General features: G+C 29.7%; 10 protein-coding genes and 1 long non-coding RNA gene across 16 annotated transcripts; 6 read left to right on the forward strand and 5 right to left on the reverse strand.

Annotated features, from left to right (window-relative positions):
* Positions 1–21: 21 nt before the first annotated feature.
* LOC118069359 (dynein heavy chain 7, axonemal-like) lies at positions 22–1,707 on the reverse strand. Its single transcript, XM_035087416.1, has 3 exons — positions 1,156–1,707; positions 482–914; positions 22–53 (listed from the first exon to the last, which is right to left on the reverse strand). Exons 1-3 carry the CDS (start codon positions 1,705–1,707, stop codon positions 22–24), a joined length of 1,017 nt encoding a protein of 338 aa, XP_034943307.1.
* Positions 1,708–1,907: 200 nt separating this feature from the next.
* mEFTs (elongation factor Ts, mitochondrial) lies at positions 1,908–3,756 on the forward strand. 3 transcript variants are annotated; one of them, XR_004690607.1, is made up of 5 exons: positions 2,075–2,391; positions 2,466–2,621; positions 2,690–3,218; positions 3,304–3,601; positions 3,740–3,756. XR_004690607.1 is itself a non-coding variant. In XM_035087474.1 (4 exons), exons 2-4 carry the CDS (start codon positions 2,466–2,468, stop codon positions 3,540–3,542), a joined length of 924 nt encoding a protein of 307 aa, XP_034943365.1. In that variant the 5' UTR covers positions 1,908–2,035; the 3' UTR covers positions 3,543–3,607. The 3 variants fall into 3 exon arrangements, 2 of the variants coding, with proteins under 2 accessions (XP_034943365.1, XP_034943364.1); XM_035087474.1 differs by lacking the exons at positions 2,075–2,391; positions 3,740–3,756 and adding an exon at positions 1,908–2,035 and having other exon boundaries at positions 3,304–3,607; XM_035087473.1 differs by lacking the exon at positions 3,740–3,756 and having other exon boundaries at positions 2,076–2,391; positions 3,304–3,607.
* A 177-nt stretch (positions 3,757–3,933) lies between these two features.
* LOC118069379 (uncharacterized) lies at positions 3,934–4,667 on the reverse strand. The gene is made up of 2 exons (XM_035087448.1): positions 4,598–4,667; positions 3,934–4,512 (listed from the first exon to the last, which is right to left on the reverse strand). Exons 1-2 carry the CDS (start codon positions 4,632–4,634, stop codon positions 4,013–4,015), a joined length of 537 nt encoding a protein of 178 aa, XP_034943339.1. The 5' UTR covers positions 4,635–4,667; the 3' UTR covers positions 3,934–4,012.
* A 115-nt stretch (positions 4,668–4,782) lies between these two features.
* Positions 4,783–9,239, forward strand: qua (villin like protein quail). 2 transcript variants are annotated; one of them, XM_035087458.1, is made up of 8 exons: positions 4,783–5,030; positions 5,100–5,372; positions 6,291–6,377; positions 6,444–6,560; positions 6,641–7,759; positions 7,846–8,032; positions 8,122–8,370; positions 8,451–9,239. In XM_035087458.1, the coding sequence occupies exons 2-8, from the start codon at positions 5,355–5,357 to the stop codon at positions 9,092–9,094; spliced, it is 2,421 nt and encodes an 806-aa protein (XP_034943349.1). In that variant the 5' UTR covers positions 4,783–5,030; positions 5,100–5,354; the 3' UTR covers positions 9,095–9,239. The 2 variants fall into 2 exon arrangements, with proteins under 2 accessions (XP_034943349.1, XP_034943348.1); XM_035087457.1 differs by lacking the exons at positions 4,783–5,030; positions 5,100–5,372 and having other exon boundaries at positions 6,242–6,377.
* A 17-nt stretch (positions 9,240–9,256) lies between these two features.
* Prosbeta2 (Proteasome beta2 subunit) lies at positions 9,257–10,546 on the reverse strand. The gene is made up of 4 exons (XM_035087459.1): positions 10,485–10,546; positions 10,150–10,329; positions 9,726–10,041; positions 9,257–9,658 (listed from the first exon to the last, which is right to left on the reverse strand). Exons 1-4 carry the CDS (start codon positions 10,544–10,546, stop codon positions 9,353–9,355), a joined length of 864 nt encoding a protein of 287 aa, XP_034943350.1. The 3' UTR covers positions 9,257–9,352.
* A 344-nt stretch (positions 10,547–10,890) lies between these two features.
* Cdc6 (Cell division cycle 6) lies at positions 10,891–13,135 on the reverse strand. Its single transcript, XM_035087476.1, has 4 exons — positions 12,628–13,135; positions 11,584–12,495; positions 11,292–11,503; positions 10,891–11,209 (listed from the first exon to the last, which is right to left on the reverse strand). The coding sequence occupies exons 1-4, from the start codon at positions 12,896–12,898 to the stop codon at positions 10,976–10,978; spliced, it is 1,629 nt and encodes a 542-aa protein (XP_034943367.1). The 5' UTR covers positions 12,899–13,135; the 3' UTR covers positions 10,891–10,975.
* Positions 13,136–13,225: 90 nt separating this feature from the next.
* LOC118069399 (uncharacterized) lies at positions 13,226–14,118 on the forward strand. The gene is made up of 3 exons (XR_004690608.1): positions 13,226–13,376; positions 13,747–13,832; positions 13,979–14,118. It is a non-coding gene; the product is annotated as an uncharacterized lncRNA (long non-coding RNA).
* A 255-nt stretch (positions 14,119–14,373) lies between these two features.
* Positions 14,374–15,441, forward strand: 312 (ribosomal silencing factor RsfS-like protein, 312). The gene is made up of 3 exons (XM_035087454.1): positions 14,374–14,746; positions 14,845–15,105; positions 15,179–15,441. The coding sequence occupies exons 1-3, from the start codon at positions 14,407–14,409 to the stop codon at positions 15,370–15,372; spliced, it is 795 nt and encodes a 264-aa protein (XP_034943345.1). The 5' UTR covers positions 14,374–14,406; the 3' UTR covers positions 15,373–15,441.
* A 538-nt stretch (positions 15,442–15,979) lies between these two features.
* On the forward strand, positions 15,980–20,750 carry LOC118069382 (uncharacterized). Of its 3 annotated transcripts, XM_035087450.1 has the most exons (6): positions 15,980–16,429; positions 16,512–16,668; positions 17,190–17,933; positions 18,068–18,270; positions 18,432–18,571; positions 18,643–20,750. In XM_035087450.1, exons 3-6 carry the CDS (start codon positions 17,569–17,571, stop codon positions 19,537–19,539), a joined length of 1,605 nt encoding a protein of 534 aa, XP_034943341.1. In that variant the 5' UTR covers positions 15,980–16,429; positions 16,512–16,668; positions 17,190–17,568; the 3' UTR covers positions 19,540–20,750. The 3 variants fall into 3 exon arrangements, with proteins under 3 accessions (XP_034943341.1, XP_034943343.1, XP_034943342.1); XM_035087452.1 differs by lacking the exon at positions 16,512–16,668; XM_035087451.1 differs by lacking the exons at positions 15,980–16,429; positions 16,512–16,668 and adding an exon at positions 16,747–16,795.
* On the reverse strand, positions 20,360–21,605 carry LOC118069384 (uncharacterized). Its single transcript, XM_035087453.1, has 3 exons — positions 21,231–21,605; positions 21,015–21,155; positions 20,360–20,689 (listed from the first exon to the last, which is right to left on the reverse strand). Exons 1-3 carry the CDS (start codon positions 21,603–21,605, stop codon positions 20,390–20,392), a joined length of 816 nt encoding a protein of 271 aa, XP_034943344.1. The 3' UTR covers positions 20,360–20,389.
* Positions 21,606–22,302: 697 nt separating this feature from the next.
* On the forward strand, positions 22,303–26,390 carry Nup133 (nuclear pore complex protein Nup133). The gene is made up of 4 exons (XM_035087455.1): positions 22,303–22,764; positions 22,837–25,807; positions 25,886–26,108; positions 26,181–26,390. Exons 1-4 carry the CDS (start codon positions 22,664–22,666, stop codon positions 26,327–26,329), a joined length of 3,444 nt encoding a protein of 1,147 aa, XP_034943346.1. The 5' UTR covers positions 22,303–22,663; the 3' UTR covers positions 26,330–26,390.
* Positions 26,391–26,449: the final 59 nt, after the last annotated feature.

The raw sequence follows: 26,449 nt of genomic DNA on the forward strand, positions 1-26,449 counted from the left end.
ATAAGAATTCATTAACTTTGTTCAATTCATCTCCATTATAGTAATGTGAGTATCTGAAAAAATAAATAAATTAATATTTTTTTCCAATAATAATTTTATCAAAAATAAAAAAACTTATTTACTTCAATAATTTTTGCATTGTAAGCTTTGGTTGTTTTATTTGATCATTTAAAAATATTTTTAATTGTTTTTTACAATTGTCTAAGTTCTCTTTTGATACTTTTGGCTGTAAAATTGTACTGATGTATTAAGTTATAAATTTTTCCTTCGTTATTATTTATTTGACAAACCTTTAGAAATGTTAATGGAGCCGACCAATCAATATAGAGTTGAGTTTCTAATCTTTCAATTCCATTAACAGCTTCCACCAAATTATCTAATGTACTAAAAATAATATTTATAAATTCTTCAATTGATGGATCTAATATTAATTCATTTTTCTTGACCAAAACCGTGAGTTTAAATCGATTTTGTGAATTACTTTGAAAAATAAATTCAACAAAATTCCTTAAAGTATCTTCACACATTTCACGTAATTGATTTTCCATCAGCTTATTAGCACAATTAAAAAATCCTTGAAAAGTTTTTTGTTGTAACGGACTAGGTATCAATCTTTTCCTGTCATTTATTAGAAAAATGTTTTGAATATTTCCGAACCATGTAGCTTTTAAAATCTTCTTTCTTTCTTTGATTTGAGTGCAAATAGTATTGTTAAACTCAATATGATTCCAGCTATTTTGGTTGGCTTCAATAAAGCCTAGGTCAATGAGCCTAAATGATTTCCAATCACGAATCCAACGCTCCAAAATTGTCCTCATAGAGGGATTAGGGAGATAAAAGATATTCTGAAGCTCCCTATGATAGGCTTTCGGTGATCTAAATGCGAGTAATTCCTCAAATATGTTTTGATGATCCTAAAAAAATTTTTTCAAAAGATCAATCAAGAAAATATTAACATTACTTGATATTTTTTTTGATATTATTCACTTTTCATTAGAATCCAAAGTTAATAAAAATATCGAAATTCGTATTAAAGTTTATGTAGATCATTAAGACATCTTTTTCACGCTGGATCAATCACATTAAGACAATTAATTACATTATTGTCTAAATGAATAAAAAACAGGTTTTAAATAAAATAAAATGTATATTTACTTGATCATTAATGTCATCAGAAGTATCAAGAAAAATAAAATCAATGATAGATTTTTTAACAGCAACAATATGATCCTCTTTAACCTCTTTAATTAATTCTTCAAAATGACGCTGAAATTTATTTCGAAGTTTTAATGGAATTATTTGGGTAATTTTTTCTGTAAAAGTAGCATCGAGTGGTACAACATGAAGAGTATCTACACCACTTTTTATGTAATTATAATATTGAGTTATATATTGGGAATCGACACCAGCAATATCTTTTTCTTTCTCATCTTCTTGTTCATCTTCCTGTGGATTTAATAACTCAATCAAAAATTTTCTGAACTTTTCTTTTCTCTGTCTCTCATTAGAGTATGGAAACTGATATTTTCTTTGACTTCTTTGTGATTTTTTCCGCTTACTCAAGCAGGGAGCAATCAAGTCCTCAGGAAGTGGCAGAAGTGATTCAATTTTCACATCAAAGATGTTAGACAGATCAGTTGAAGGTCTCTTTAATGTATTTTTTAATGATTTCTGGCTTGTAGATTCTTTTCTCCAATCATTAGCCATCATGAGTAATCAAAATTTTAATTATCTCATTGATTTATTATCTACATTATAAAACATCATTGAAAGTTAGCAGATCTAAAGTTTATGTCCATTATTGTAATGCTCATTAACCAAAAAATTATTGAAATTAATCTTGGCATTTATACATCAATATATTTAATATTTAAAAATATCATAAATATTGTATAAATCATTTCATAATAAAATGTTCTATACCTTAAATAATGTCAACAACATATATTTGGAATGACGGTTATCGATTGACATTTTTAACTGAAAGTTGGCGCCATGTTCACTGTTTCCTGTCATTTTCTGTAATATCTACGCAGTGAGTTAAAACATTTTTTCTATATTTACTATTAATTGTAACTTTTTCCCATTCAATAAATACTCAAATAATTTTTTATTATTCTTTACTTTATAAGAATATCGAAATTTTTATATAAAATGAATATTTTTGCTCCAACTTGAAAAAGCTTATCGATGACATAACCTTCGCAACACAAATGTCTTACGGTCATACATAACATTGTGCAGTTTCCAAGCAACCTAATTAAAAGGATAATATATGATTTTTTAATTGAAAATAATCATTTTTATTTACATATATTAACTTACTGATTAATTTCAGTATATCAAGTAAATTGAACAAGTTTTCAAACATTGTAAATTCTAAATTCAAAGGTTATATCAGATTTACTCCTATTTTTAGTATTATCGCTAGAATAAATATTTAAATTGAATAATTTCTTCAACAGATGATATCCAGACAATTTTGTCGATACTTTTCGATTAGTAACCACTTTTGGCAATCGTCTAATAAATCATTATTAGCCAAATTGAGAAAAAAAACTGGCTACACTTTTTCTAATTGCAAAAAAGCTTTGGAATTACATGATAATGACTTTGGAAAGGTCAGTGATCCAATTTCCAATCGTAATTTCATGTAAAAATGACATTAAAGATTTTAAATTTGTTCTAGGCTGAAGCATGGCTTAAAGAACAAGCAACAGCTCTTGGTTGGTCAAAAGCTGAAAAACTTCAAGGAAGATCAACGACCCAAGGTTTAATAGCTGTTATGTGCAGCAAAGATCATGGAGCTATGGTTGAATTAAATTGTGAAACAGACTTCGTTGCTAGGAATAAAACCTTTCATAGTCTTGCTGAAACAATCATTTCGGAAGTTACCAAATTTGCTGGAAATTTGGTGTCAAAAGAGCCTGTTTATAAACTACCTTTACATACAGATTGTTTAAAAGATATCAAAGCTCATGATGGAAAAATCTTAGCTGATCATGTAGCTTTGACGATTGGAAATGTTGGAGAAAACATCACTTTAAAACGAGCACTTTGTATGAAAGTGAGTTCACCTATCCAGTTAGTTGGATGTACACATCCAGCTCCAGTTAACACAATTCCTGTTTCATTCGGAAAATATGGAGCTTTGTTGGCATTTAAATCAGATCCTCCCAACAGACTACTAGGCATGCAGCTTTGCCAACATATCATTGGTAACATTATTCAACACTTCTATCAATTATTTTAATTTATTACATATTGCGAAATTATTAAATTATTCGAATGTTCTCTTGATAGGGATGAATCCTTCAAAGATCGGACATCCAAATGATGAAGTCAATGAAAACAGTGACGATGAATCTACTTTAATTTTTCAAGAATTTTTATTAGATCCAAGTCTTAATGTTCAACAAGCTTTGATGGCTGCAAATGCAGAAGTTATAGATTTTTGCCGTTTTGAAACTGGTGAAAATCTTCAACATGAAGACTCTGATGAGGCACCAGCAGAGAAGGAATCTGTCAAATCGTGTAGTTAAACTAAAAATATTCAAATGTTATCTACAAAATGCATTTCTACAAATAAATAAATAGAAAGGTATTACTTTTTTGGAGTAACATTTCGAGGAAATTGCTTAATAATATCAATAAGTGTTTATAGACTTTATGAATTAGATTTATAATCTATATCTAAAAATATTATTAATCGAAAATAAATATTTTAAATTTAATTTAGATATTTATAAAAGCTATGATACATTCAGTTTTTATGTAATTGTTAAGATGAATGTATGCTTGGAGAAAATTTTCATAATGAGATATATATTTCAATTTCAAAGAAAGGTATATTGGTGATTTTTTTTTATTCTTTTAAATTTATTTTACATTCAGTTTTTTCATACGTTTTATTATTATTTCATAAATGAATTTTATTTATTTAAATAATTGTTTTTTTGTATTTCATTTCTTCATGACTTACTCCATAATATTTCATAATAATTTTTTTTTCTTATTGGTTTTTGCATGTGCGAGAAAACACAGGAAATCGTGGAAAAGATTTTGATTTTTTTTTCTGTCTTTGAGCATATCTAACACTTTTCCAAAGCCACATTCTTGAGTCTTTCTTCCAGTAAGGAGCTACATCTTCCGGTGAATATTTTACTCCTTGGTAATGTAAGATTTCAGGTCCTTGAACAACTAAACGGAACGAAGATATCTCACGTGTTTTTATTCCAGAAATTTTCGACTCCTGTTCCAAACAATCTTTACACATACAAAGTTCTATAGATTCTTGAGATCTGGGAATAAATAGTTTTTTTTTTAAATTTAATATTTCCGTCTTTTCATCTTCTTCGTAAACATCTTCTTTTTCAAGACCAAGTCGTTTAAAACTTTCAGAAAAATTGAATGATTTAGAATTACAACAAAATTGTGAACACGTATCAATAATACTTGTGTTGCTTCGTGATTTAGTAAGAAATCTTTTTTTCCAGTCAAATTTTTTTAGTGCTAGATAAAAAAATCTATTTCTAGTTAACATTATTTATTAAACATATAATCATAATGATATAAATATAATAGGAAGTAAAAATACCACTAGAATAATTGAATTTTTTATCTTTCCAGTCCATCAGATCTCCATCATCTTTTCATCATACTCAAACTCTTATCAAAAAATTCAGTAATGTCAATTTTATTTATTCATTAACTCAATTTTTTTTACACTTATCTTTTGTTTGATAACTTCATTCCTTAACCATTTCAATTACTATTCAATTATTTATTCTATCTAGGATAATTATTACTTGTAATAATATATTGAGTTCAATAAAAAGCAAACCATCATTAGCTGGAAGATGATTTCATATGTAAAAAAAAAAGCAAATCCTTTCACTAGAAACTTGGAATTCACATAAGATAATGACGACAGCCCTGGGACAAAGAATTAGATCGAAAGAAGAAGAAGAAGGAATTCAGCAATTGGATTTCTATGTATAAAAAGCCGAGAAATTAGCAGAAAGGAGCTGGTAAATAAAAGGATGAAGTTTTTTCCTTTGTCATTGTGACGTATATTAACAGTTAAGTGGAGAGAGCAGGTGCGTTAGATAATGAGTGTGTCATGTAAGTGGAGAACTAAGCCCCGCATGGTCGGATGTGTATATTCATGAGATGCCCGTTGGTCACGGGTGGCCGCCTGGAGTTCCGGACCCATTTCCGGACGACTATGGTTTCTTTTTTAACCCAGGAAGACTCGTATCAGTCGTCTACGAGCTGTGCTACCATCACCATCATCGTCATCAATGTCTTGATAAGTTCATAAAGTCTTCAAAAAGATCTAAATACTATTTATTATGGGATTTTCAAAACGAGTGAGTTTTAATTTATTTTTATTTATCAATTAATTTATTTTTTTATAAATAATTACGGTAAATCACTTTAACGGTGATTAAAATCCATTCTAGTGCCCTCTTTATATGCTTCAGTCATTCATCGTTATTTTATGGAAAGATGATTATCAAACTTTTAAATTTAGTTTAATTCGTAGTTAATTCTGAATGTAATACAAATATTGAGTACACTCATTAAAAATAAATAATTTTCTTTATTTTTTTATTAATTCAAATTAATATATATATCTATATGTATGTGTATAGTTTCTCTTTGTGTTTTATCGTTGTAATTTATTTTTAAAATCTTTATTATAGCAAATCCATTGTCAAGGAGAATGTTTTCATGCGAACAATTATCCAGTTCATTAATAATAAACAATACAGAAGATTACAAAAAAATTGAACATGAGATTTTAATTAATTTAAAATAAAGTGATAAAAAAAAATATAGACCCATATTAATTAGAGTATATATATTTTTTTGGTTAATTAGCAATTATTGTAAGAATGAAAAAGGAAAGTAGAATGGAGAATAATTGCTGCTCTAGTACGCAAGAGTGTTGGATACCGATTTCCAATTGAATTCAGCACGAAAGAATCAGAGACGTGTGTAGCCGTGTTTTACCATTGATTTAATATCGCACAATTTAACGTTTAATGAGTATGTTTAGATTCAACAAGCGATATAGAATGGCTTTGTAGTATCAACTTAGTACTTAAATTCACGTATTACCAGTCACAATTAGTTCCTTTTGCCGTTCAGTTTAATTTGATTAGAAAATAACATTTTTGCTGAGAATTCATTCATAATTGATTTTATTTAGTTTTCATTTATTTAAAGAATTAAATAAAAATATTAAACGGTATAAAATGTTATTACACAATTGTGTTCAACAGGATGACGGAAGTTCCGAAGGTTCCGGAAGTGATGTCTTCAGAAGTGTTCCCAAGAATAGAACCACCTTTCTTGTATGGAAAATAGAAGTGAGTATTAAATGATAATATTGATTAAAATATATATAATATTATATTTATAAACATATTTTTCAGGGATTGCAAGCGATTACAGTTCCTAGAAATAAAATTGGATATTTTTTATCAGAATCAGCATATATTGTTTATGCAGTATCTCCTAAAGATGATGGACTTCCTTATCCAGGAATGCCGGTAATGGACATAAATTTTTTTTTTCAATAATTACAATGCTATTAAGTAATTATAAAATTAATTGCTTAATTTTTTTTTAGTATAAGGAACTTAAAAGCAATAATATTGTAAAAACAATTCACTTCTGGATTGGTGGAAGCTGTGACTCAAGTATTTCTTCAGCAGCAGCATTACGTGCAGCAGAATTAGATTCTCAAATTAATGCAACGATTTTATTACGTGAGTCTGAAGGACGGGAGAGTCCACGATTCCTTGCATATTTTCGGCAAGAATTGATTATTGAACGAGCACATTTTGATCCTCCTCAAGTACGTCTACATCGAGTGACAGGTCGATCAATTCCAATATCAACAGAATTGGACTCGATTTGCTGGAATAATTTCTCCTCCTCCGATGTAATGTTGATTGACACTCAATCTCGTGGTGTCGTATTTTTATGGCTGGGTTCTGGATCAAGCTCTTTGCATAGAAGACATGCAATGAAATTGCTAGAAGTGAGAAAAGATAACAATAATATAAGAATTGTCATTGTTGATGATGGATATGAACAGACATTAAAATCTGATGACAAAAAGTTATTTGATAGTATTCTAGACCCAAGATCAAGATCGGTGATTCCTCAACAACATGAAAGAGTTCATATTCCAACTCCAATTAAGCTTTATCGATGCAGTGAACAATCAGGAAAATATAAAGTTGCTGAAATAAAGTCCGGACCAATTTTTCGAGATGATTTGACTTCATCTTCCGTTTTTTTGTTTGACAGAGGTGAAGCAGGAGTCTGGGCATGGGTTGGTAAAGAAGTTGATGCTCGAGAAAAGTTAGAAGCTGTTAGAAATGCGAGAGGATTTATTAAAAAAAAAGGATATAGTCTTTGTGTTCCTGTGGGTCGAGCAGTTGAAAATGAAGAGCCTGGAGAGATGAAAACACTACTGAGAGCTTGGGAACCAACAAAAATGAGACCATTGATACTTCAATCTTCATTTGAAGCTGAGTATATGAGTGAACGACCTAAAATAGCTGCTGAATATCAACTTGTTGATGATGGAAGTAGTAAAAGAACTCTTTGGAGGGTCAGCAAAAAGGAAGGAATGATTGAGGTCAATGATAAGACAGAATCGAATCAAGGTATTTTCTACGCTGGAGTTTGCTATGTCATGAGATATATTTATGGAAGTGGTAGAAGAGAAAGATCAATCGTGAGTAAACGTAAATTAATGATATTCTTAAGAAATAAATGAATAGTGATAATGAATTATTTTAAAGTGAAAATCCATTGTCTTAGATTTATTGCTGGGAAGGAGCACATTCTACAAGTCTTGATAGAGAAGCGGCATTGGATGCAGCTTGTAAACTTGCTGAAGATACTTCTGGTCAACTTGTTAAAGCATCTCAGGGACGAGAACCTTATCATCTTCTTCAGATTTATGGTGGAAAGCTAAGAATTCTAGCTGGAACTTATCAAGAAACGCGTAAATATTTATAATGATTCATTTTTGTTTTTTTTTTTTTTCACTTCAACAAGTGAATTCGTTTTATAAATAATTCATTCTTTTATCAGCACCGAAAAAATATCTCGTAAGAGTTTTCGGATCAACACCTTACACCTCTAAAGCAATTGAACGACCTTTACAAGCAAGTTCGTTGGACTCGGGGGGAGTTTTTATTCTCTTTTCTGATCAGCCAATAGTCTGGTGTGGAGGAAAAAGTACTGGAGATGCGAGAGAAGTTTCACGGCGTCTTGCTCCAGCGACAGCACCTCTCATTGCTGAAGGCAAAGAAGGCGAAGAATTCTGGAATCAATTAGGAGGTATTGTAATTTAGTAGAGATTTTATTTTCCTATGATTACTTTAATTTTATGGCTGTAAATAATTGTATTTGGATTTTAGGTAAAAAAAAATATGGCACAGAAGTTGATGAAATCATTGAAGAATCTGGAAAGCATCTTTATCATTGCAATGTTTTGGATAAAGTGTTTGTTGGAGAAGAAATTCTAGGATTTACACAAAATAGTCTCATTCCTGAAGCAGTTTGGCTTTTAGATGCTGGCAATATTATTTGGGTATGGTTAGGGAAGTTAGCTGCAACGAAAAATCTAAAACAATGTGTTCAAGATGCATTGGTGTTTTTATACACTCATCCAGCAGCACGAGATCGAAATACAATAATTTCTGTAGTAAAACAAGGCTTAGAGCCGGTAACATTTATTGGGCTTTTTGAAAACTGGAATCACAATCATTGGAGAGATTACCGATCTTTTGATGAAATTCGAACAGCTCTTCAAGGTTTTCAAGAATATTCAATAAGTCGGCATGAAAATCCTGCTTCTAATTTCGATTCTTATGTAAAATATCCATTGAAAGTTTTAAAAAGTGAAGCCGAACAATTACCTAAAGATGTCGATGTTTTTAAGAAAGAAATGCATCTTACGTATGATGATTTTATGGCTATTTTTAAAATGAATCCGATGGAATTTGAAAAATTACCTGAATGGAGAAGACAAAGACTTAAACAATCTGCAGGATTATTTTAAATAATAATTATTAATCAATAATTGTTGAATATTGAATTAATTAAATATTGCAATAGTGCGAATATTGATGAATAAGAGAATTATTACAACTATTAATAAATAAGGACCGTCCATGAATTGAGATAAATTATATCGAAAATATTCTTATAATTTTAAAACATATTTTCATGATGTAATATTATGTAATGTTTATTATGTAATTATAATTATAAATTCACAATATTTTTAAATATAAAAAAATGAAATTTTTAAAATGAATTACGAGGATGTATCCATTGATTCTGGTTCAATTCTCCTTACTGCTTCATGCTCGACAATAACTGGTCGAATAGTTTTATCAAGAATCGCTGTAGTTCCACGTTTATAACGATAAGATCCTTCACGTTTTCCTTTTTCATTAGCCACATCATATGGACGAATGTATTCAGTGTTGCGAGCATCAAATGTAACTCCACGAACTTCTGCACTGCGAATTACACAGATGTCAACATTAGAACCAGAACCCAAGTCGTTGAAAACTCCTGCTCGAATGGCATCAGCCACTAACTCTTTCCCTTCTTCCTCCTATAGACATAAAAGAAATGTAAATTTAAATCGAATATTGAGTGTAATGTTTTCATTAGATACTTACAGTTAAACCAGGTCTCCATCGACTTTCAAAAACTGCCATAGCTGCTAGAGAACCAGATCCCATAGTTACAAACATGTAATTTTCGCTTGAACCATGTGGAAAAATAGAATAAAGATGAGCCCCATCAATATCTACACCACCCAGTACTAAAGCAGCACCAATGTACCCTTGATGACGGAATAGATGTTGCTTCAGCATTCGATTGGCCGTTACTACTCGAGGAACTCTACCAGTATTTAAACGATGCAATTCCAACTGACTAGCAATCATTTCAGTAGTTTTTTCAGTGTCTGCAGCAGTTCCAGCTCCACAACAACTGTTTTGATAATAAAGTTAATGAATAAAACGAACAATTAACTCTTCTACTTAAAAACTCTTTGAAAACAATGGTCTAATTTTTATTAATTGGTTCTAGAGTACTTACAAAATATTTTGAGAAAGGAAATGAATCTTAGAACAGTTTTTGTCAGCTACAATCGTTCCAGAAGTAGCTCTTGTATCAGCTCCAAGGATGACTCCATCCTTGTAAACAATTCCTGCAATTGTAGTTCCAGTTTTTTGAGCTTTTGGAGCAGGAAATCCTTTTTTAGCTAAAAGTTCATTTCTGAAATGTTAAAAAATAGTTAATTAAAAAGAATAATTCAATAATTTTTTAATTAATAAAAAATGACACAGCAGTATTTGTGTGGTTGAGGTTAGTTCATTTGACTTGAAAATAATTATCTTCATAAAAATTGTTTGTCATGATTGATTTTATACCTTTTGCAAAGATCAAAAGAAAATCCTGGTGATGGAATTTCTGGAACAAGAATTGAAGCCATTCTTTCTTTTTTACTTGTTTAAATAATTTCACTTATTGAATAAACTGTTTTGCAATGAACAATTTGTTTGTGACGTTCGTGCGATGCCGGTTGTAGTTCGGCTCTATCGAAGGTAAACGAAGGAATACGAAAAGTCTCGAAGAACATTTACGCGGGTTTATTCAATTACTTTGATAAAATTAATGAAAATTGGAATAAATGATTGTACCAATTTTCAAGAATAATTTAAACTTTATTATTAACATTCAAGCATTGAAAATCATTCAACAATAGTTGTTTATTCTTCAACTTAACATTCTTAAAATATTTCATTAATATACATACGTAATATTTGTTATCAATGATTAAAATCGTTATATTTCATAAAAAGTTAATTATATAAAAATAAATAGAAGGCCGCAGTTAATAAATAGAGAATATTAATAAATATTAAAGGCAAGAAACGTCATTAATAATTTCAGCCATCATGTTTTTGTCTTGTAAAGCAGCTCCAAGTTCTTCTTGGTCCCATAAAAGAGCAATTTTACAAAATCGAGCTTCTTTTTTCTTGATAACTCGTAAAATTCCACGTGTTTCAATCAAGGCACATAGTCCAACAAATTCAGAGCTATCTACAGCATGAATATTCCTTTTCTGGCACACTTTTGTGTAAACTTCATGTAACTGAAAGAAAAATAAATCAATCTGTGAGTATGATTATCTATTAATAATGGATGTGAATCATTAAAAACTTTTAGAAACTTACTTTACTCATTGTAATGTCTTTATTACGACCTTTGTTAAGAATAAGCATAAGAGAACAAAGCAGTAATTTTTGTTGCAGAGGAAATGTTTCTTCATTCTTATTGAGATTCTGAATTCCTCCATAAACACCATTTAATACAGCAAAAACCTCTTTTAATTCTACAGGTTTTTCAGTCACGGGTGGTTGTTTTTTAGGACTACCACCATTTTCAGCTGAAATTTACATTTAAAAACAATTAATGCTTTGATTAATATTTTTTTTCATTACTTTTCATAATAGATATAATACTCACTGTTATCAATAGTAGGTTGTAAAACATCATTCAAAATTTTTTGGTTTTCTGCTGATTCTATAACCCTTCGACTAAGATCTAATGCTTTTCTAATATCTCCAGACATAGAGGCGACTTTTGCAGCTAATAATTGCACAGCCATTCCAGGGAAAACATCTGATACATTGGCTTCTTGTAATCTCATAGAAATAATCTTCGCAATTTGCTCTTTATTGTAGGGAGCAAAGTGCATCAGCTTTGGTTTTAGCTCACATCTAGCTTGAAGTCTTGGCAAAATACGATCAGTCAAGTCTAAAGCATTAGCAATACCAACAAGTAATAATTTAGAATTAGGAATGGAAGGCCATTCAAAAATTGAATATAAAACAGTTTGTCTTTTCGAGTCTAGTTGATCGATTTCATCCAGAACAAGTAGAGTCATTTTCTTTGATTCTGTTAAATATTTTTCAATTGTAATTTTACTATATTTTTCAGATTTCGGAGTTGGGATATTTAATTTTTGAAGAATCTCTTTATAAATCGTTCCCGCTGATTTAATAGACGTACAATTAACAAAAACAATTCTAAAAGCTGCCTTGAATTCCGGCTGAAGCATAATTTTTGATAAAGAAGCCGTTTTTCCAGTTCCTGGTGGGCCTGATATATACAAAGATCCTGAAGATTCATGTTCTAAATTATCCTTTATAAAAGAATTCAACTCAGCAAGCTCAGACTCTCTTCCAATAAGATTCTCTGGTATACCACTGTGTAAAGCATTTCTAGCACTTTGATATTTTTCAGCAAACAATTTTTTTGGAGCTAAATGATCTTTTCGTTTTGATGGAGATTCTAGATGTAAGCCATTCAAAAGTGTTGATGGAGTGTTTGGAGGTGTCGGTTTTTGTTGCTTCGGAGGAGTAGATTCGACGTCATCTTAAAAAAAATTATTTTACTGGTAAATATTATTTTTGAAAGGTAAAGAGGAATTTGAAAGATTAGTAAATTTATGGAAACAAAAACAGTAACAAATTCAACGAAAACAATAAAAAGTTATATGTAACTTACCTTTGCTCTCCGATGGCTTTTTATTTCTCTTAGATCTTCTAGGAGTCTTAGGTTCTTCTACAGTCTTTTGTCTCAATTTTTTCAGATTTTCTGAATCGGACTCATTGCTACTAATTGTCATAATTTTCTTAACTGAAGGAACATATCTTTCATATGATGAAGTACATCGAGTCGTAGCATTGGTAAAATCTTGCTTAGCAGTTTTATTAATACCATAAAATGAACTTCTTTTTGTAACTGGAAATTTAATTGTTGTCTGAACACTAGTCATTGTAATGCGTTTTGATCTCTGGAGTGAACGTTGAAGGTTAGCACGTAAAAAATGAAAAAACTTAAGTGAAAATACAGTTCAATTTCATATAAAAGACACCTTTAATTTATAAAATTATGTAATTTACTTTAGTGATAAATTTATTGACAGTTTGACAAGATTTTTATACGTATTAATGCTAATATTTAATCAGACTGGCGGTTGTCAAGAACACCTGACGTGTATTGTGTCACAAATTCGCGGTAAAATCCAAGAACGCGGGAAAAAGTTTCTGGATTACTATTTTCACCACCAGATGGCTTACATGTCGCAATAACGCCATCTGCAATTAAAAATGCAAGGAGATTGTTGACTTGGTTTCCGGGCATCCATTTCTGTTGGATTGAATCAGTAAACAGTTCGCTGAAAATAAATCGTTCAGCATCGAGGAAATCTAGAGTAATCTAGTTTTCATTTATATTCAAACATGAGAGCTAAGGTAATACAAATTCAGTAAATTAATTTATTTTTAAAATTTCGCTTATTGTTAAATGTAAAATGTAAACATTTATATTCGTAAAGATCATGGTTATGTCGACGTATGTACTGTTTATTCCAACGCGTCTTAGAATTTTTCCTTAAATGTAATAGTTTTTTAGTGAAAAAAAGAAACTTTTTTAAATTGAATAATTGTTATTAGGTAGAATTTATAACCTATTTATTCTAATATCAGAAATTATAAAGTGATAAGAATTATTTGTAGTATATAACGGTATACATACATGATCTTTGCGTCTATAATAATAGTAGAACATTCTTTATTCACAGAAATAATTAAATTTTAATAATAATTTATTTTTTATGTACAGTGGCGAAAGAAGCGTATGCGAAGGCTAAAGCGAAAAAGGAGGAAGATGCGTGCGAGGTCCAAGTAGGCCTACCACCTACACACTCTGTAAGTTGACAATGAAGAAAATTGTTTAATTACTTTATTAAAAAATAATTGTTATAACAATCACAGTTATAACCTAAAATTATTCATATAATATGAATTACTCGAATTTTATTTCATACTACATCGTTTCATGTTTTACTTTACAGCTGCCTGAATGACATTCCACTTCGCTTCTAATGGATATTATCTTCTACAAAAATTGACATCATTTTTTACAAACATTGGATTAATTTTCAAATAAATTTATGTTGTCTAATACTGTTATTCGTGCAGAGATTATAAAAAAGAGAAAAAATTTTTCTTCTTGATTAGATTTAATATAAAATATTACTCAAGATGAATTTTGTCTTGTTCTTTCTTTAACCAACAAAATACCTCCATTTTCCTATTTATTTCCATTCAACTTTGATTAGTAAGTAATAATTTATATCAACAACTTATTTATTAAAGCCATTATTTATATTTAGTTATGTTTATATAAAATAATTCTGATAAAAGGCGGACGTGAAAGAAATTACCCAGTAGGGGGCAACCTAATCGATTTAAAAACACGTGACTTTTAGTTACAAAAACAATGTGCAGTTTATTCTCACGAAAATTATTTAATACAAGTAGATTTTTATATAAAACATCATATACCAGATCATGTGAAATAGTTAAATTGTCTCGCACTATTTTAAACAGAAGATTGTATTCAAATGATGAATCAAAAAAATTAACCTCTGAACAAAATGAACAAGCAACGAATGAAAGTTCTAACCTAGCACCCGGTATAAAAATGGAATACAAAGAATTCCGGGATGAAGATGCAGAAATTATCTTTGATGTTGAAGAAGAAAAGGAAAAAATTAATTTAGAAAAAATTATTGCTCTCGAACATGAAGTAGATCCCTACGTAGATTTAAATCGTGAACGTAAGTTCTTGAATTGTATTGTAAATAATACAAAACCAATAATTCCAACTTTATTTATCAATCAGGTTTTATTAATTGTAGTCTTTTACTCTTTTTAGGCGGAATAACAGGTGTATTTGAAATTGAAGAGCTTGTAGATATTTTGAAAAAGAATAAAGCACAAAATATATTTGTTGCCCAAGTCCCACCAGAATATGCTTACGTTAATCACATTGTTATTGTTACGGGAAAATCACAAAAGCATATGAGTGCATTAGCCACATATATTAGAAAAGCATTTAAGTTAAAAATGCATCCAACTGATATTGTACCCAAGATTGAAGGTGAAGATAGCAAGGAATGGGTAGCCCTTGATCTTGGTAAAGGAAGCTTCAATTTTTATTGTAAAGTTTTTATTAATCAAGATAAAATAATAGTCTTGTTATTCAACAGATAATATTGCTTTACACATCTTTTCAACTGACGCTCGAGAAAAATATGATTTGGAAACTTTATGGGGAATTGGACCTGAATATGACAAAAGTGAAGAACAATCTGGTGAAGATGAATTCATTAATAGATATAAAGAATTTCTTGCTACTTTACAACCAGCTGATTTTCATGAATCTAAGTCAAGTTCGACTTGAAAATAAAATTCTTAATTTAAATTCATTATAATATTGATTAATTTCAAATAAATATCAGATATTTATTTATTTATTTTTAAATGAAGTCTTAAACAACTTTTCCAATGGAGTTCCGTTGAATAATCATTATAAATATTATAGCTGTGTTTTACTATCAAACAAACTAATTGTCAGTTGTATTTGCAAATTTAAATCTGCTTTAACAGGTGAGACGATTTTTTTTTAAATATCAACATTCCGAGATATCAGTGATAAACAATTACACTGTTTATCACAACTTCAACTTTAATGTTAAAACTTATGTCAAAAAAAAAAGTATTTAATGTTTGAACAAATTAATCATATTTTATACAAATATTACAAATATTTTATGCAAATTTATAAGAGACTTAATCATAGAGATCTATTAAGATAAGTACTTATAAAGATTGTATTTATTTTTCCCAAGAACGTGTTTTATACTCCAAAATGATCACTAATTATCGTAATCAATAATTAAATGTTGAACTGGAGGAAGGTTTAACCACAGTCCAGTCAGATCAATACACTTCAAGCGGCCATTGTCACCAATTATTGCTGCATACTCGGCTTCTATATACCCGTATGTACTTATGTAGCAGCACGAAAAACATGAACACGCCAACATAACGGATCTAGTGATTGTGTTAGTGGTGATTCCATTCGTTCTCATGTACTACACAAGGCTTTAGACTTACTAAGCAACTTGAAGACTCCAATTTAATGCTTTGTTTCTCTTTTTCTCGTATTCTATTGACTATTTTCTTACTTGCTCTTATGCTGATGCGTGAAGTGGAGTCTAAAGAGTGGAGGAAAGCTTTATTATATGATTCCCTCTCTACAATTGTTATGTATTATATATCTACACGCTATCTTCTTCTTTTTATTTAATTGTCACTCTTGCAAGCAAGCGTTCATTCAGCTGAAACATTTCCTGCACACATGGGACATTAATTCGTTCAGCTGAACGAGTTATCTTGAGATATACAAGGAGATACTAGTTACTCTGCTCTCCAGGTGTTGAGCGGATTCTACCAAGGTTAGTGACTTGTTTTCATAGTTTGTTTGACTTCACTTTGTGTTACGTTCTGTGTTAAGTAAAGTGAAACATTTTATTTTAGTGTCAAAAATCATACTTTTCACACAATTATCTCAATAACTGAGTTTAGAAAAATTATTGAGATTACATAAACAACATTTTGTGAAAATAATATTCTTTTAAGTCATCATTTAATAAGTGATTCCAATGAATGTGTTGAGTTACGGAATTTAAATAAGGTTTGTTTTGGTTTTATTATTTAAATGTTATTTATCCAACTTTATTTACATTTCAATTACAATTCTTAATTAATCTTTTCATTCTTGATTATTCATTACACAGCCAAGTTTGCTATAATTATTTAAGGTGAAGTGTTTTATATAAAAGATTGTATTTTAATTTGTAAAAATGAATGTTAATGATAGAAATTGGTTATAAATTTCATATTTAATTTAATTTATTTCATAACTCAATGTAAAATCAATAATAAATAAATCTTTTTACAGTTCACAGTTTGAATAAGCAATTAGGTTAATATTATTCAGTGAATAAATAAATACACATGTTTATTTGTTATGAACATCTTTTTTTTTTTTTTTAGTTGATAAAATTTTCTTAAATTAGAATTAAAGAATGTCTTGGAGATAATAAATAGCATAGATCTCATTAAATATCTTTTTTCACTATTTTTAATGACAACAATACTAATTAGTTTAATTAAATTGTCGTTATGTTAATCCAATTTTATTTTTTTTTTTAGAACACTTATCACAAAAGTTGTGAAAGAAGAAACCTATTCTTAATCATAAAATCGTGGTTATATTTAACGAAGAATATGAAATAGACTGATTGTGATTTCAATCCGTGTGCAGTGAATCATTTTTATCAGTGTTTCGTCAAGATAATGTAACAATTGAAGGTGATTAAGTAGTGGTATTAGTGATGGTGAAAACTCAAAGTTTTTCTAATGAAATAAATGACCGTTCTACAAATATTCTAATTTAAGTTACTAAAGTTCAAGTTTTTGATGATCTATGTAATTAATCGATGATTAAACTAGTAATTTAGTCCATTTATAAACTAAATAGTAATTGAAATATTAATTAAATAAAGTGACCTAGTATATAAATACTAAATAAATGGCAATGGTTAAGGATCCTGTTTGCACAAAAAAATCAACAAGATGTTTGAAAATTCCCTTGAACTCTACGGAGCAAATTTATTTGGTTTTCTTAATACCTGCGGTTCTGAGCTGCTGTGTTTATATGCTCCACTTCGCGGCAGATCTTGTGGTTGCTGTTCAACACTTCCGGGAGGAAAATCCGATATGGGGTTCCTGTACGATTGTCTTTATGTACGCACCAGCTATCGCATATTTTATTCTAACTGTCTCCAGACCTGATTGGTGGATGACTGAAGATCAAAAAGTATCTAAAGGAATTTTTGTCTGGTTGACTTTCCAACTCTGTCAGCTTATTGCCTTTCCACTTTTTGCATTGTACAGGTAATTTAAAATTGTTTTATACATTTATAAATATTATTTATTTTATTTTATCAAAATTATGATGATAATTTATGGCATTTTTTAATTAAATTCAAGAAGATAGTTAGCATATCAACTATTCACTTTGATTGTAGGTTTGCCGGACAAATTGTAGTAATTGTAGATTCAATTCTATTGAGTGGAGAAGAGCGGAATAAAACTTTAAGCATCGCAGCAGCTCCTGCAGCAATAGAACTTTATTTCTTTCTTCAAGCCTGGTTCCAAGCAGCCCCTCAAGCAATATTTCAGATACATTTATTATTCAGAGAGCGTACTACTGAACGAACATATCAATCAGGTATTTTTATTATTAAAACTATGTATATATATTTCGAGTATAAATTAATATGTGGTTGATTATAATAATGGTATTAAAAATTTAATTATATCATACCACAATATCCTTTATAATGACCACATTATTCTGCTAAAATTCATGATTCATTTCTATTTTTTCAGTTGTTATTCATGTCCTTTGTATTCTCATATCAATAGTCGTTTTGGCTATTCAGACAACATCCTTCCAAAGATTTGAAAGCCAAAGAATAAATGGACGAAAATTGCCATGGGCAATGTGGTTAAAAAAATATCGTGTCCAGGTAATTAATATAATTTATTACTACTTATATATAATGCATGGAAGTATGTTAATAATAATTAAATTATTTAGGAACTTGGAAATTTAGAAGAAAATAAACCTTTGAAATCAGAAAATCATCAAAATTGTCAAGATTCTGAGGTAAAAGTCATAACATCTAATACAGAAGATCAATCAAGTCCACCAGCTCAGCAAGTAGAACTGGGCCGCATAACACTAGAGCGTCAGATATCATCAACACCACCGTTACCACCTAAAAATGCTCAGATGCTTCCTCCACCAACTCCTCTACGAGGAATAACAAGCGTCACACCTCTTCCTGTTCCAGAAATGCCAGCTCCTCCTCGTCCTGATTCTATAATCAAAGACAGTCCAGAGAATGAAGCTGAGACATCAGGAAAATCAACAGAAAATATTGTCAACGAAGATGCTAAAGAATCTCCGAACAGGTGGAACAAATTAAAGCTTCCTAAAAGAATATATTCTATTAAAGCTGTTGATGAAGATGATCCAATAGGAAAAGTGGTTTCTTTTATCTGGTGGTTTTTTTTCATTCTGGCTCGAGTGTTTGCTATTGCTTTGTTCTATGAATTCTATCCCATTTGGTCTATCGGGATTCTTGGTATTCATTATATTCTCATGTTGAGTTATCTTTTCTATTATGCTAAAGATTTCAATATCACCACCTTTATCGTCAATCTTTGGCTTGGACTTGTTTATATTATTAGTCTTATTGAGTACCGAGTCAAGTTTAGGTACGCAGAAAAATGGATTCTCTTTTACTACTTGTTTGTCATTCTTCAGAATACGGTGATAACTGTTACATGGTTCACTTTGAATGATTGGGATAGCTTTTGGTATTCCTATATGTTTTATGCTATTTTTATCAGTATGGGTCTTTGTATTTTGTCCACAACTGTTTATTATGTTCTCTTAAAACCAGGTATTCGACGTATTTATGCAAGTTAATTTAATCTCAGTTAACTTGTGATGAAATTTAAATTTTTCTTTTATTTATAATAATTCAGATCAACGGAAATTCGATTTTTAATTACTTCTTGATTAATTATATTGACTTGTATTACAATAGACTGATTAACGTCCAATTTTTTTTTTTTTAATTTTTGATAATTTTCTATTGAAAATAGAAGATTGAAAACTTATTAAATAAATAATTTATGTTTAAAGCAATTGTTATGAAGACGAGAGCTTATTTAATTATCATTTAAAAGCCAGCCAAGATTCTGTTATACAGTATTTGAATAATGACTGATACATAGCACTTGCACGTACTTTCAAATTATTTATGAGGCAACTATAAATAATTACTACTAATTATTAGGAAATTATAGTGAACATAAAAATATTTAATAAATTAGATTCCTTAAAGATAAGATATAGTATAATTTTTTAAATTAATTCATTTTCATAAAAAATGATCAAGCTAGAGTTATTACAAAAATGGAATTGAATATTTGAACAAAATTTTTTAAACATTAGGATTATTTGTTTATTATTATAAAAAATAGTTGTGCATAAAAATCATTTATACAAATAATGTATCTATTAATTAAAACTATATAACTTAGTGATAGATTAAATTTTATATTCAAAAAAGATTGTGATCCCATTGACGAAGAGACTTTTGCATCATATATATTATATACAAACTTGGCAGCTGTTTAATCGTTATTTATTATCAAATACAATTTCATTTTTAATATTATTTACATGTTTTATAGTCTATATATATATAAGCTTTGATATAAAAAAATTTTGTAGTCAAAAATAATGTTTTCGACGAATTTTTTCCGACAAACTAAACTTGAAGACTTGAATTTCTGTGAAGTGTTCCAAGTTGTGCTTCAAATAGTACATCATTTAAAAGTTTTTCAGCAACTATTCGTTGATCTAAACGCATATTTCTCAATTTAGCTGCGACATTTCTACCAATTGCATCAAACTCATCTTCTATAACGAATGAATTGTTTTGAGGAAATTTATTTATCTCTGATGTTGAATCATTCTCATCAATTCTACGTTTTCTAGCAGATGGAGGCTCTGACCAGTTATTTGAAGGTTGTTCAGGTACACTTTCACCATTTGGTTGATTGTCATCCTATTAAATCAATAATAATTTTCTTAAAGAAATATAATTTTAAAATGTTCTACGATTACAATAATTTGTTGTTAATTAAATATCGTTTTATTCTTCGATTTGTCTCTATAATCTATATTTTATTTTTACAAATGAAAAATTTATTTATTATAGGAATTTAAATTTAAATATTCAAAAACTAAAGGAAGCTATTATCACGTTAATAAAAGCGTTAAAAGAAAACTTTTGGAGTATAACTTTCGATTTTTGTAAAGATTTTATATTAATTTTAGTAATAAAGGGAATTTTTTCTTAACAAAAGTAAAAATATAATTGTATTACTTACCGATTTATAACATTTTCGGTATCCTTTTTTAGTTTTAATAACCTCTGGACTTTTATCAGCAGATAAATCGACGTAAGCTATTGCTGGTTTTCTTTGATTTGATTTGCATTTTATCTTTTCAATCATCATCGGGTGGACTCTCTATTAAATTTAAAAAAAGCACTAACATTAATCATTCTATGTTATTATTTATTAAAAAATGTTCTTTTGTTGTACCTTTAAATGACTTAAAAAGTTTCCAGTAGATTTAAGATTACCATTGAGCAGTTTTTGACATTGGAGGCATCTAACTGTAACATTGCTATCATCAATCCTCACTACACAAAAGAATTCTCCATCAAGAAGCGCCGGTAATCTGACAGGAGTTAAAGTGACATTTTGCTGACTATGTACTTGGATTGAAGAAACTTGAATAGGTTGATCAGATTCTTCGTGAATTGAAATTTCATTCTCATGATTTTCCTGGTCACAGTCAGATATAACATGTGATTGATCAACACTGTGATTTAAATCTCGTGATTGAACATCAATAATACAAGGTTCGAACGTTTCGATTTTGCCTTCATATCTTGGCGCGGAAAAACTATCCATGAGGCCTTGATAAATAAATTGTATGGTACTTGAATTAACTTGAAATAGCTATTTACAGCGTAAATAAATTATGATGACTTCTTTACAACAAAGATACTGAAATTGTTTTTAGTCGAAAGAAATAATCTTAATCGTTTAATATATTTGTTTATTAACTTTTCAGTTAATTTTAAGATGAGTTGTTAGATAAGACACATCTAGATTAGATAAAATTCTTATAAGAATCTTCCAGTACACAATTCCACTCTTCAGCGCTCGACAAGGACATTTTTTGCGCCATTTTGAGGTTATTATTTACTAAATTGCCAACTTTGTAAACATCTAAAAATATCTGAGATGATTATTTGCATGTAATTGACAGATATTTTTAACAATTATATCAGATAATTTTTAATTACATTCAAATAAATGCTTTTATTATATTTTAGGATAAAATAAATTTTCATTCGCTCTGTATTTAAAGTAATCAATTCAAGCATTCATTGACCATCAATTTTTTTTTTATTTCTTCTTGAGTAAATAAAATAAATTCAACGAAAATTGTTATGTTAATCTATTTAAAATTCATTTTATTTCAATTCGACAATTTAAAATGAAGATTTTATTTAAAAAAATTAAATATTTCAATTATTTATTGGTAAGACTGAATAAATACAATTGAGCGGGAAAATTTAAATATAATTCAAGTCCATTTGCACGCCATCTTCTGGGAAATTCAGATGATTGTGCGTGTGTGTTGAGCGTGTGTTTACATTGTCAATATGCAATTTTATACTGAATATAAATAATTTATTAAATTATACAGAGTAAATTTGTATTTTAAGTCTATCGAATTCGGAGTTTCTTGATAAAAAAGATTTACAAGTGAAAGATAAATGTATTTTGAAGACTACTTTATATTGATTGATAGATGAATTTAAGTAAGGTTAGAAAAACCGGCGCGTAAATATTTTGATGTTAATAATAAAATAGTATTTATTAATAAAAACTCATCAAGTGTTTTCTAAAAATTTCTTAAGTTTAAATAAATTCGAGTAATTCATATTTATTGTTAAATAATGGATCGTCAGAGCATTGGAAGTCTGCTTGGTCGCAGCATATCCTCACCAAGAGGTCCTAGAGGAATGTCCATAGCACAATCATTAAAGCGTCAAAATAGGTAAAAAAAAAATGAAATAAAGCAATAATATTTTATTTATTTTATCATGTCTAATTAAATATATTTTTTTAGCGCCGTCAGTGTGTCTGGTAGATCAAATCAATCAGTTCAAGTAATTTATCGATCTTCAGCTCACGTAGTCGAGAGTTTTGGTTCTTCTCTTCCAGTTCTAGTAACTGAAGCTCTCACATTTGTTGACAGAAGTGCGGAAGTAAGTGTTAGTATTTCCCATAATGGTTGGGCCTGGTTAGTTTGTGGCAGAAGATTATTAGTTTGGCAATGTAAAACCACAATTCACGATCCAAAACAACGTCATGCTTTTAAAAGTCAATGCAGAGAACTTTTATTACCTCAAAGTGACCTGGCACATAAAGCTGATTGCATTGTGGTTTGGGTTCCTCCAGGCCACCAAGTACCTAGTTGTATGGCAGTGTCTCCAGAAGGTATAGTGCGCTATTGGCCAAGTGTAGCTCACGAAGAAACATCTGTTGAAACTAGTGCAGAACTGGCAGGCCAAGAAGTCGATTGTTTAACTCATATTCCAGGTCATGGATGTATTTTAGCAACAACTACTTGCACTGTTGCTCTACTTCAACCTCAGTTTAATAGTGGGAGAAATAGTATATCATGTAGAGTATTAAGAACTAGCCAAGGATGGCTTGGAGGCATTGGAAGGCGAATGTCTTCATTGATATTTGGTGCAATGCCACAATCTCCAGTCACAGAAACTAAACTAGCAAAAGTCACTTGTACTAGCTTTGGAGATCGAGGTTCCAGAGTTTTAATTCTTGCCGGATCTTCTCTTCAATACTGGTCCTTTCCTCTAAACGAACAAGAAAAAATGGAATTTGATGAAGACGTTGGTCATGTAGTTTCTCAAGCATTCCAAAGAAAAATCTGGGAATCAAATATTGCAAATCCTCAAAACATGGAAACTTGGTTAATCGACATGCAAACATCTGATGATGGAATAATTCTTTTAGTAGCTGCCCACTGTGCTGATATATCACCTCAGATCCAATTCGCTCTTGGATTACTTCCATTAACTGGCACGTCTCTAACTAATTCTTTCAAGTGGTTTATTCCCATTAAAATCGGACCATTCCTACACCAAGATGATGTAGATACTGTGATATCTTCTTTTAGGTTCATTCTTTCTGGATGGGAAGCAATCATTTATAACTTTTCGACTGTTTTAACTGTTAATATTACTAATGAACTGGAGCAAGACAAGATAGACTTGGTTCGAGGTGGAGAAGATAGAATTCTCGGTGGAGATTTGTGCTCCAATACTCCTGTATTATTTACTAGAAATCTCGGACTAGTTACAATTATTCCAACTAATGACTTTACATCTCCAGATTTTAATTCCAGTTATGCAGAAGTCAATAGTACTATGGAAGTTATTCCTAATGATAATTTTTCTGATAATTTAACCATGACGATTTCAAATGATCGCATTAGAGAGATGTATTACTCTGCTGATGGTATTGAACAACTGAAAGCTGCATTTTTACTCAGCTTAAAAGATAATAGATATACACATTCTAAAACAGAGTGTGAACAAATTTTAGCTGAGTTATTTCCTTTAGAAGACGAACCAGTTATGGATATTGATGCTATATTGGATACTCTAGTTTTAAAAGTCGCTCAAAAGCTAATTGATGATTATCCGCCTAATGATCCACGATGGGCCAATTGTATGGACACTTCACTGACACTTACAACTGTTAGATCAATGCAAATTCCTCATCAACTTGAAGGAAAACAACAGGCTTTAAATTATTATGTCAATTTTTTAAAAGAACATAATCTTTGGAGCAGATTTTCTGCGGTAACTTATCGAGGAATAATCATGGCGACTTCTCATGTGCTTGGAGAATATGCAGAAAAGATTGTAGCTGCGATTGCTATTTATAACCTTCAAAATCGATACCCTGATATTTTGGATCCGATAATTGAAGCCACTTTAACTCCAGAGTCTTTTGTGTCGAATGAATTAACAGCGAAAGATATTTTCTATCGTGAAGTTAGCTCTATTCATCTACTTCTTCCTAATTTAGTTAATAGTGCAGTCGAAGTGACACAATCGGATAAACCTATCCATCTTATATCTCAATACCTACTTCAAATTAATTCTATTATGCTTGGAATTTTAGATGAAGTAATTAAGTATCGCCAAGCAAATGCTAAACGCTATGTTCCTGCTAGAAATTCCAATGCTTTAACAGAGTATCTTCCATGGACAGCTGCTACTGGTAAAAATGAACTGAGAACATGTCTTCATACTTTGTATAATTTAACTTTAAAGCATGGAGTTACTGGAACCAATGATTCCTCTTTGATAACAGAACTTTATAATCAAATCGTTGGTCTCATTGATTTGATCCTAGATGGTAGAAAGTGCCATTTAGAAAGCATTCGTGGATCAGATAAATTTGAAGTTCTCTTGAAACAGTATGAAAATGAAAGAACGAATTTAATTCAACCTTTAATAAAAAATGAACAGTATGAGAATGCTGCTAAGCTTGCTGAAAAATATTGCGATTTTGCATCATTGGTAAACATTTGTGAACTTACTAATAATAAAAATAGACTTGATGTTTACTCAGAAAAATTTGCTTCTCATGATTTTGCGGGATTTTTATTTAATTGGTATCTAAAAGATGGAAGACAAGGACAGTTGGTTGAAAGATGTCGAAGAGGTGGTGGAGATTTAATGGAAAAAGTATCAGAGCATCCAGAAATTTCTTGGGTTCAAGCTTCTTTAACAGACGAATTTAGATTAGCTGCGAATACTCTTCATTCTCTGGCTCTAAAAGAAGTAGAATTGGTGAAGAGAAAAAAAACAATGTTAAGCTTAAGTAAACTGGCATTACTTTGTTCTAACGATGATCCGTATGATATTGAAGATAATTGTGAAGGAATTAATAAGGAATTGGAATTAATAGCGTATCAAGAAGAAATCCCTGATGCTGTACTGGAAAATTATGGATACAACGTCAATAAATTGAGAGTTTTGACTCCAACGGAATTAATTAATGTTAGTATTGATTTTATTAAAATAAATTATTATTTTTATATTGTAAAAAATAGATAATTAATTATTTGTATTTTTTAGTTATATACATGTGATGAAAATACACTTGTTAACGAATTTGATTTCAAAAAAGCTTTGGATTTGTTGGATTATATTGAAGATGAAAATGAAAAAGAGGCATTAAGACTGAGAACATGGGCAAGATTAGCAAGACATGATAAATGGGATACTGTTTCTAAAAATCCAGAGCAACAAATTGAAGAAACTTTATTCTTCAAATTAATTTCGCTAATTCATGTGATGGGTAAATTTTTTTTAAAATAATTTTTGCATGGAGTAAACTTCAGTATTTGTTTCAATTTTGTTTTTGTTCCAGGTGATTTAAACGGTGGTTTGTTTCCACCAATTGATTCATTACTAATGGAACCGACTCTTGGCAGTTTAGCGGATTCAAGTAACTTCCAATTTCTCATTAAATTAACCTACGAATATGCCTCACAAAGATTTTTACCATCTTCAAAATGAACTATGTTAATTAAAATATATGTTTAAAAAAATTTATACTTTAATAATGATTGATTAAAAACATTGAGAAAATTTCTAAATCAATTGTTTCAATTTTTTTAATAACAGTAAAAAATTTTA

Source organism: Chelonus insularis, unplaced genomic scaffold (genome assembly GCF_013357705.1).
Source record: "Chelonus insularis isolate UGA/USDA-ARS -01 unplaced genomic scaffold, ASM1335770v1 contig_408_pilon, whole genome shotgun sequence".
Taxonomy (NCBI): domain Eukaryota; kingdom Metazoa; phylum Arthropoda; class Insecta; order Hymenoptera; family Braconidae; genus Chelonus; species Chelonus insularis.

What these genes read in the sequence shown, in the direction of transcription:
- LOC118069379 (XM_035087448.1), bottom strand. Translation starts at nt 4,634, where the DNA reads ATGGACTGGAAAGATAAAAAATTCAATTATTCTAGTG. An exon ending in AAAATTCAATTATTCTAGTG is followed by an intron (nt 4,513 to 4,597) that starts GTATTTTTACTT and finishes TTTTTTATCTAG; the next exon opens with CACTAAAAAAATTTGACTGG.
- Cdc6 (XM_035087476.1), bottom strand. Translation starts at nt 12,898, where the DNA reads ATGACTAGTGTTCAGACAACAATTAAATTTCCAGTTACAAAAAGAAGT. An exon ending in AAAGCCATCGGAGAGCAAAG is followed by an intron (nt 12,496 to 12,627) that starts GTAAGTTACATA and finishes ATTTTTTTTAAG; the next exon opens with ATGACGTCGAATCTACTCCT. An exon ending in ACAACCTACTATTGATAACA is followed by an intron (nt 11,504 to 11,583) that starts GTGAGTATTATA and finishes TGTAAATTTCAG; the next exon opens with CTGAAAATGGTGGTAGTCCT.
- 312 (XM_035087454.1), top strand. Translation starts at nt 14,407, where the DNA reads ATGTGCAGTTTATTCTCACGAAAATTATTTAATACAAGTAGATTTTTA. An exon ending in CGTAGATTTAAATCGTGAAC is followed by an intron (nt 14,747 to 14,844) that starts GTAAGTTCTTGA and finishes TACTCTTTTTAG; the next exon opens with GCGGAATAACAGGTGTATTT. An exon ending in ATGGGTAGCCCTTGATCTTG is followed by an intron (nt 15,106 to 15,178) that starts GTAAAGGAAGCT and finishes GTTATTCAACAG; the next exon opens with ATAATATTGCTTTACACATC.
- LOC118069359 (XM_035087416.1), bottom strand. Translation starts at nt 1,707, where the DNA reads ATGGCTAATGATTGGAGAAAAGAATCTACAAGCCAGAAATCATTAAAA. An exon ending in CTGATGACATTAATGATCAA is followed by an intron (nt 915 to 1,155) that starts GTAAATATACAT and finishes AAATTTTTTTAG; the next exon opens with GATCATCAAAACATATTTGA. An exon ending in TGTTGAATTTATTTTTCAAA is followed by an intron (nt 54 to 481) that starts GTAATTCACAAA and finishes TTATTTTTTCAG; the next exon opens with ATACTCACATTACTATAATG.
- mEFTs (XM_035087474.1), top strand. Translation starts at nt 2,466, where the DNA reads ATGATATCCAGACAATTTTGTCGATACTTTTCGATTAGTAACCACTTT. An exon ending in ATGATAATGACTTTGGAAAG is followed by an intron (nt 2,622 to 2,689) that starts GTCAGTGATCCA and finishes AATTTGTTCTAG; the next exon opens with GCTGAAGCATGGCTTAAAGA. An exon ending in GCTTTGCCAACATATCATTG is followed by an intron (nt 3,219 to 3,303) that starts GTAACATTATTC and finishes TTCTCTTGATAG; the next exon opens with GGATGAATCCTTCAAAGATC.
- LOC118069384 (XM_035087453.1), bottom strand. Translation starts at nt 21,605, where the DNA reads ATGGATAGTTTTTCCGCGCCAAGATATGAAGGCAAAATCGAAACGTTC. An exon ending in ACTTTTTAAGTCATTTAAAG is followed by an intron (nt 21,156 to 21,230) that starts GTACAACAAAAG and finishes TAAATTTAATAG; the next exon opens with AGAGTCCACCCGATGATGAT. An exon ending in ACCGAAAATGTTATAAATCG is followed by an intron (nt 20,690 to 21,014) that starts GTAAGTAATACA and finishes TTGATTTAATAG; the next exon opens with GATGACAATCAACCAAATGG.
- LOC118069382 (XM_035087450.1), top strand. Translation starts at nt 17,569, where the DNA reads ATGGCAATGGTTAAGGATCCTGTTTGCACAAAAAAATCAACAAGATGT. An exon ending in CCACTTTTTGCATTGTACAG is followed by an intron (nt 17,934 to 18,067) that starts GTAATTTAAAAT and finishes CTTTGATTGTAG; the next exon opens with GTTTGCCGGACAAATTGTAG. An exon ending in TAAAAAAATATCGTGTCCAG is followed by an intron (nt 18,572 to 18,642) that starts GTAATTAATATA and finishes TAAATTATTTAG; the next exon opens with GAACTTGGAAATTTAGAAGA.
- qua (XM_035087457.1), top strand. Translation starts at nt 6,264, where the DNA reads ATGTTATTACACAATTGTGTTCAACAGGATGACGGAAGTTCCGAAGGT. An exon ending in TTCCTTATCCAGGAATGCCG is followed by an intron (nt 6,561 to 6,640) that starts GTAATGGACATA and finishes ATTTTTTTTTAG; the next exon opens with TATAAGGAACTTAAAAGCAA. An exon ending in ATTCTGGAATCAATTAGGAG is followed by an intron (nt 8,371 to 8,450) that starts GTATTGTAATTT and finishes TTTGGATTTTAG; the next exon opens with GTAAAAAAAAATATGGCACA.
- Prosbeta2 (XM_035087459.1), bottom strand. Translation starts at nt 10,546, where the DNA reads ATGGCTTCAATTCTTGTTCCAGAAATTCCATCACCAGGATTTTCTTTT. An exon ending in TCTTTTGATCTTTGCAAAAG is followed by an intron (nt 10,330 to 10,484) that starts GTATAAAATCAA and finishes TTAACATTTCAG; the next exon opens with AAATGAACTTTTAGCTAAAA. An exon ending in GATGGAGACCTGGTTTAACT is followed by an intron (nt 9,659 to 9,725) that starts GTAAGTATCTAA and finishes TTATGTCTATAG; the next exon opens with GAGGAAGAAGGGAAAGAGTT.
- Nup133 (XM_035087455.1), top strand. Translation starts at nt 22,664, where the DNA reads ATGGATCGTCAGAGCATTGGAAGTCTGCTTGGTCGCAGCATATCCTCA. An exon ending in TCATTAAAGCGTCAAAATAG is followed by an intron (nt 22,765 to 22,836) that starts GTAAAAAAAAAA and finishes ATATTTTTTTAG; the next exon opens with CGCCGTCAGTGTGTCTGGTA. An exon ending in TTCGCTAATTCATGTGATGG is followed by an intron (nt 26,109 to 26,180) that starts GTAAATTTTTTT and finishes TTTTTGTTCCAG; the next exon opens with GTGATTTAAACGGTGGTTTG.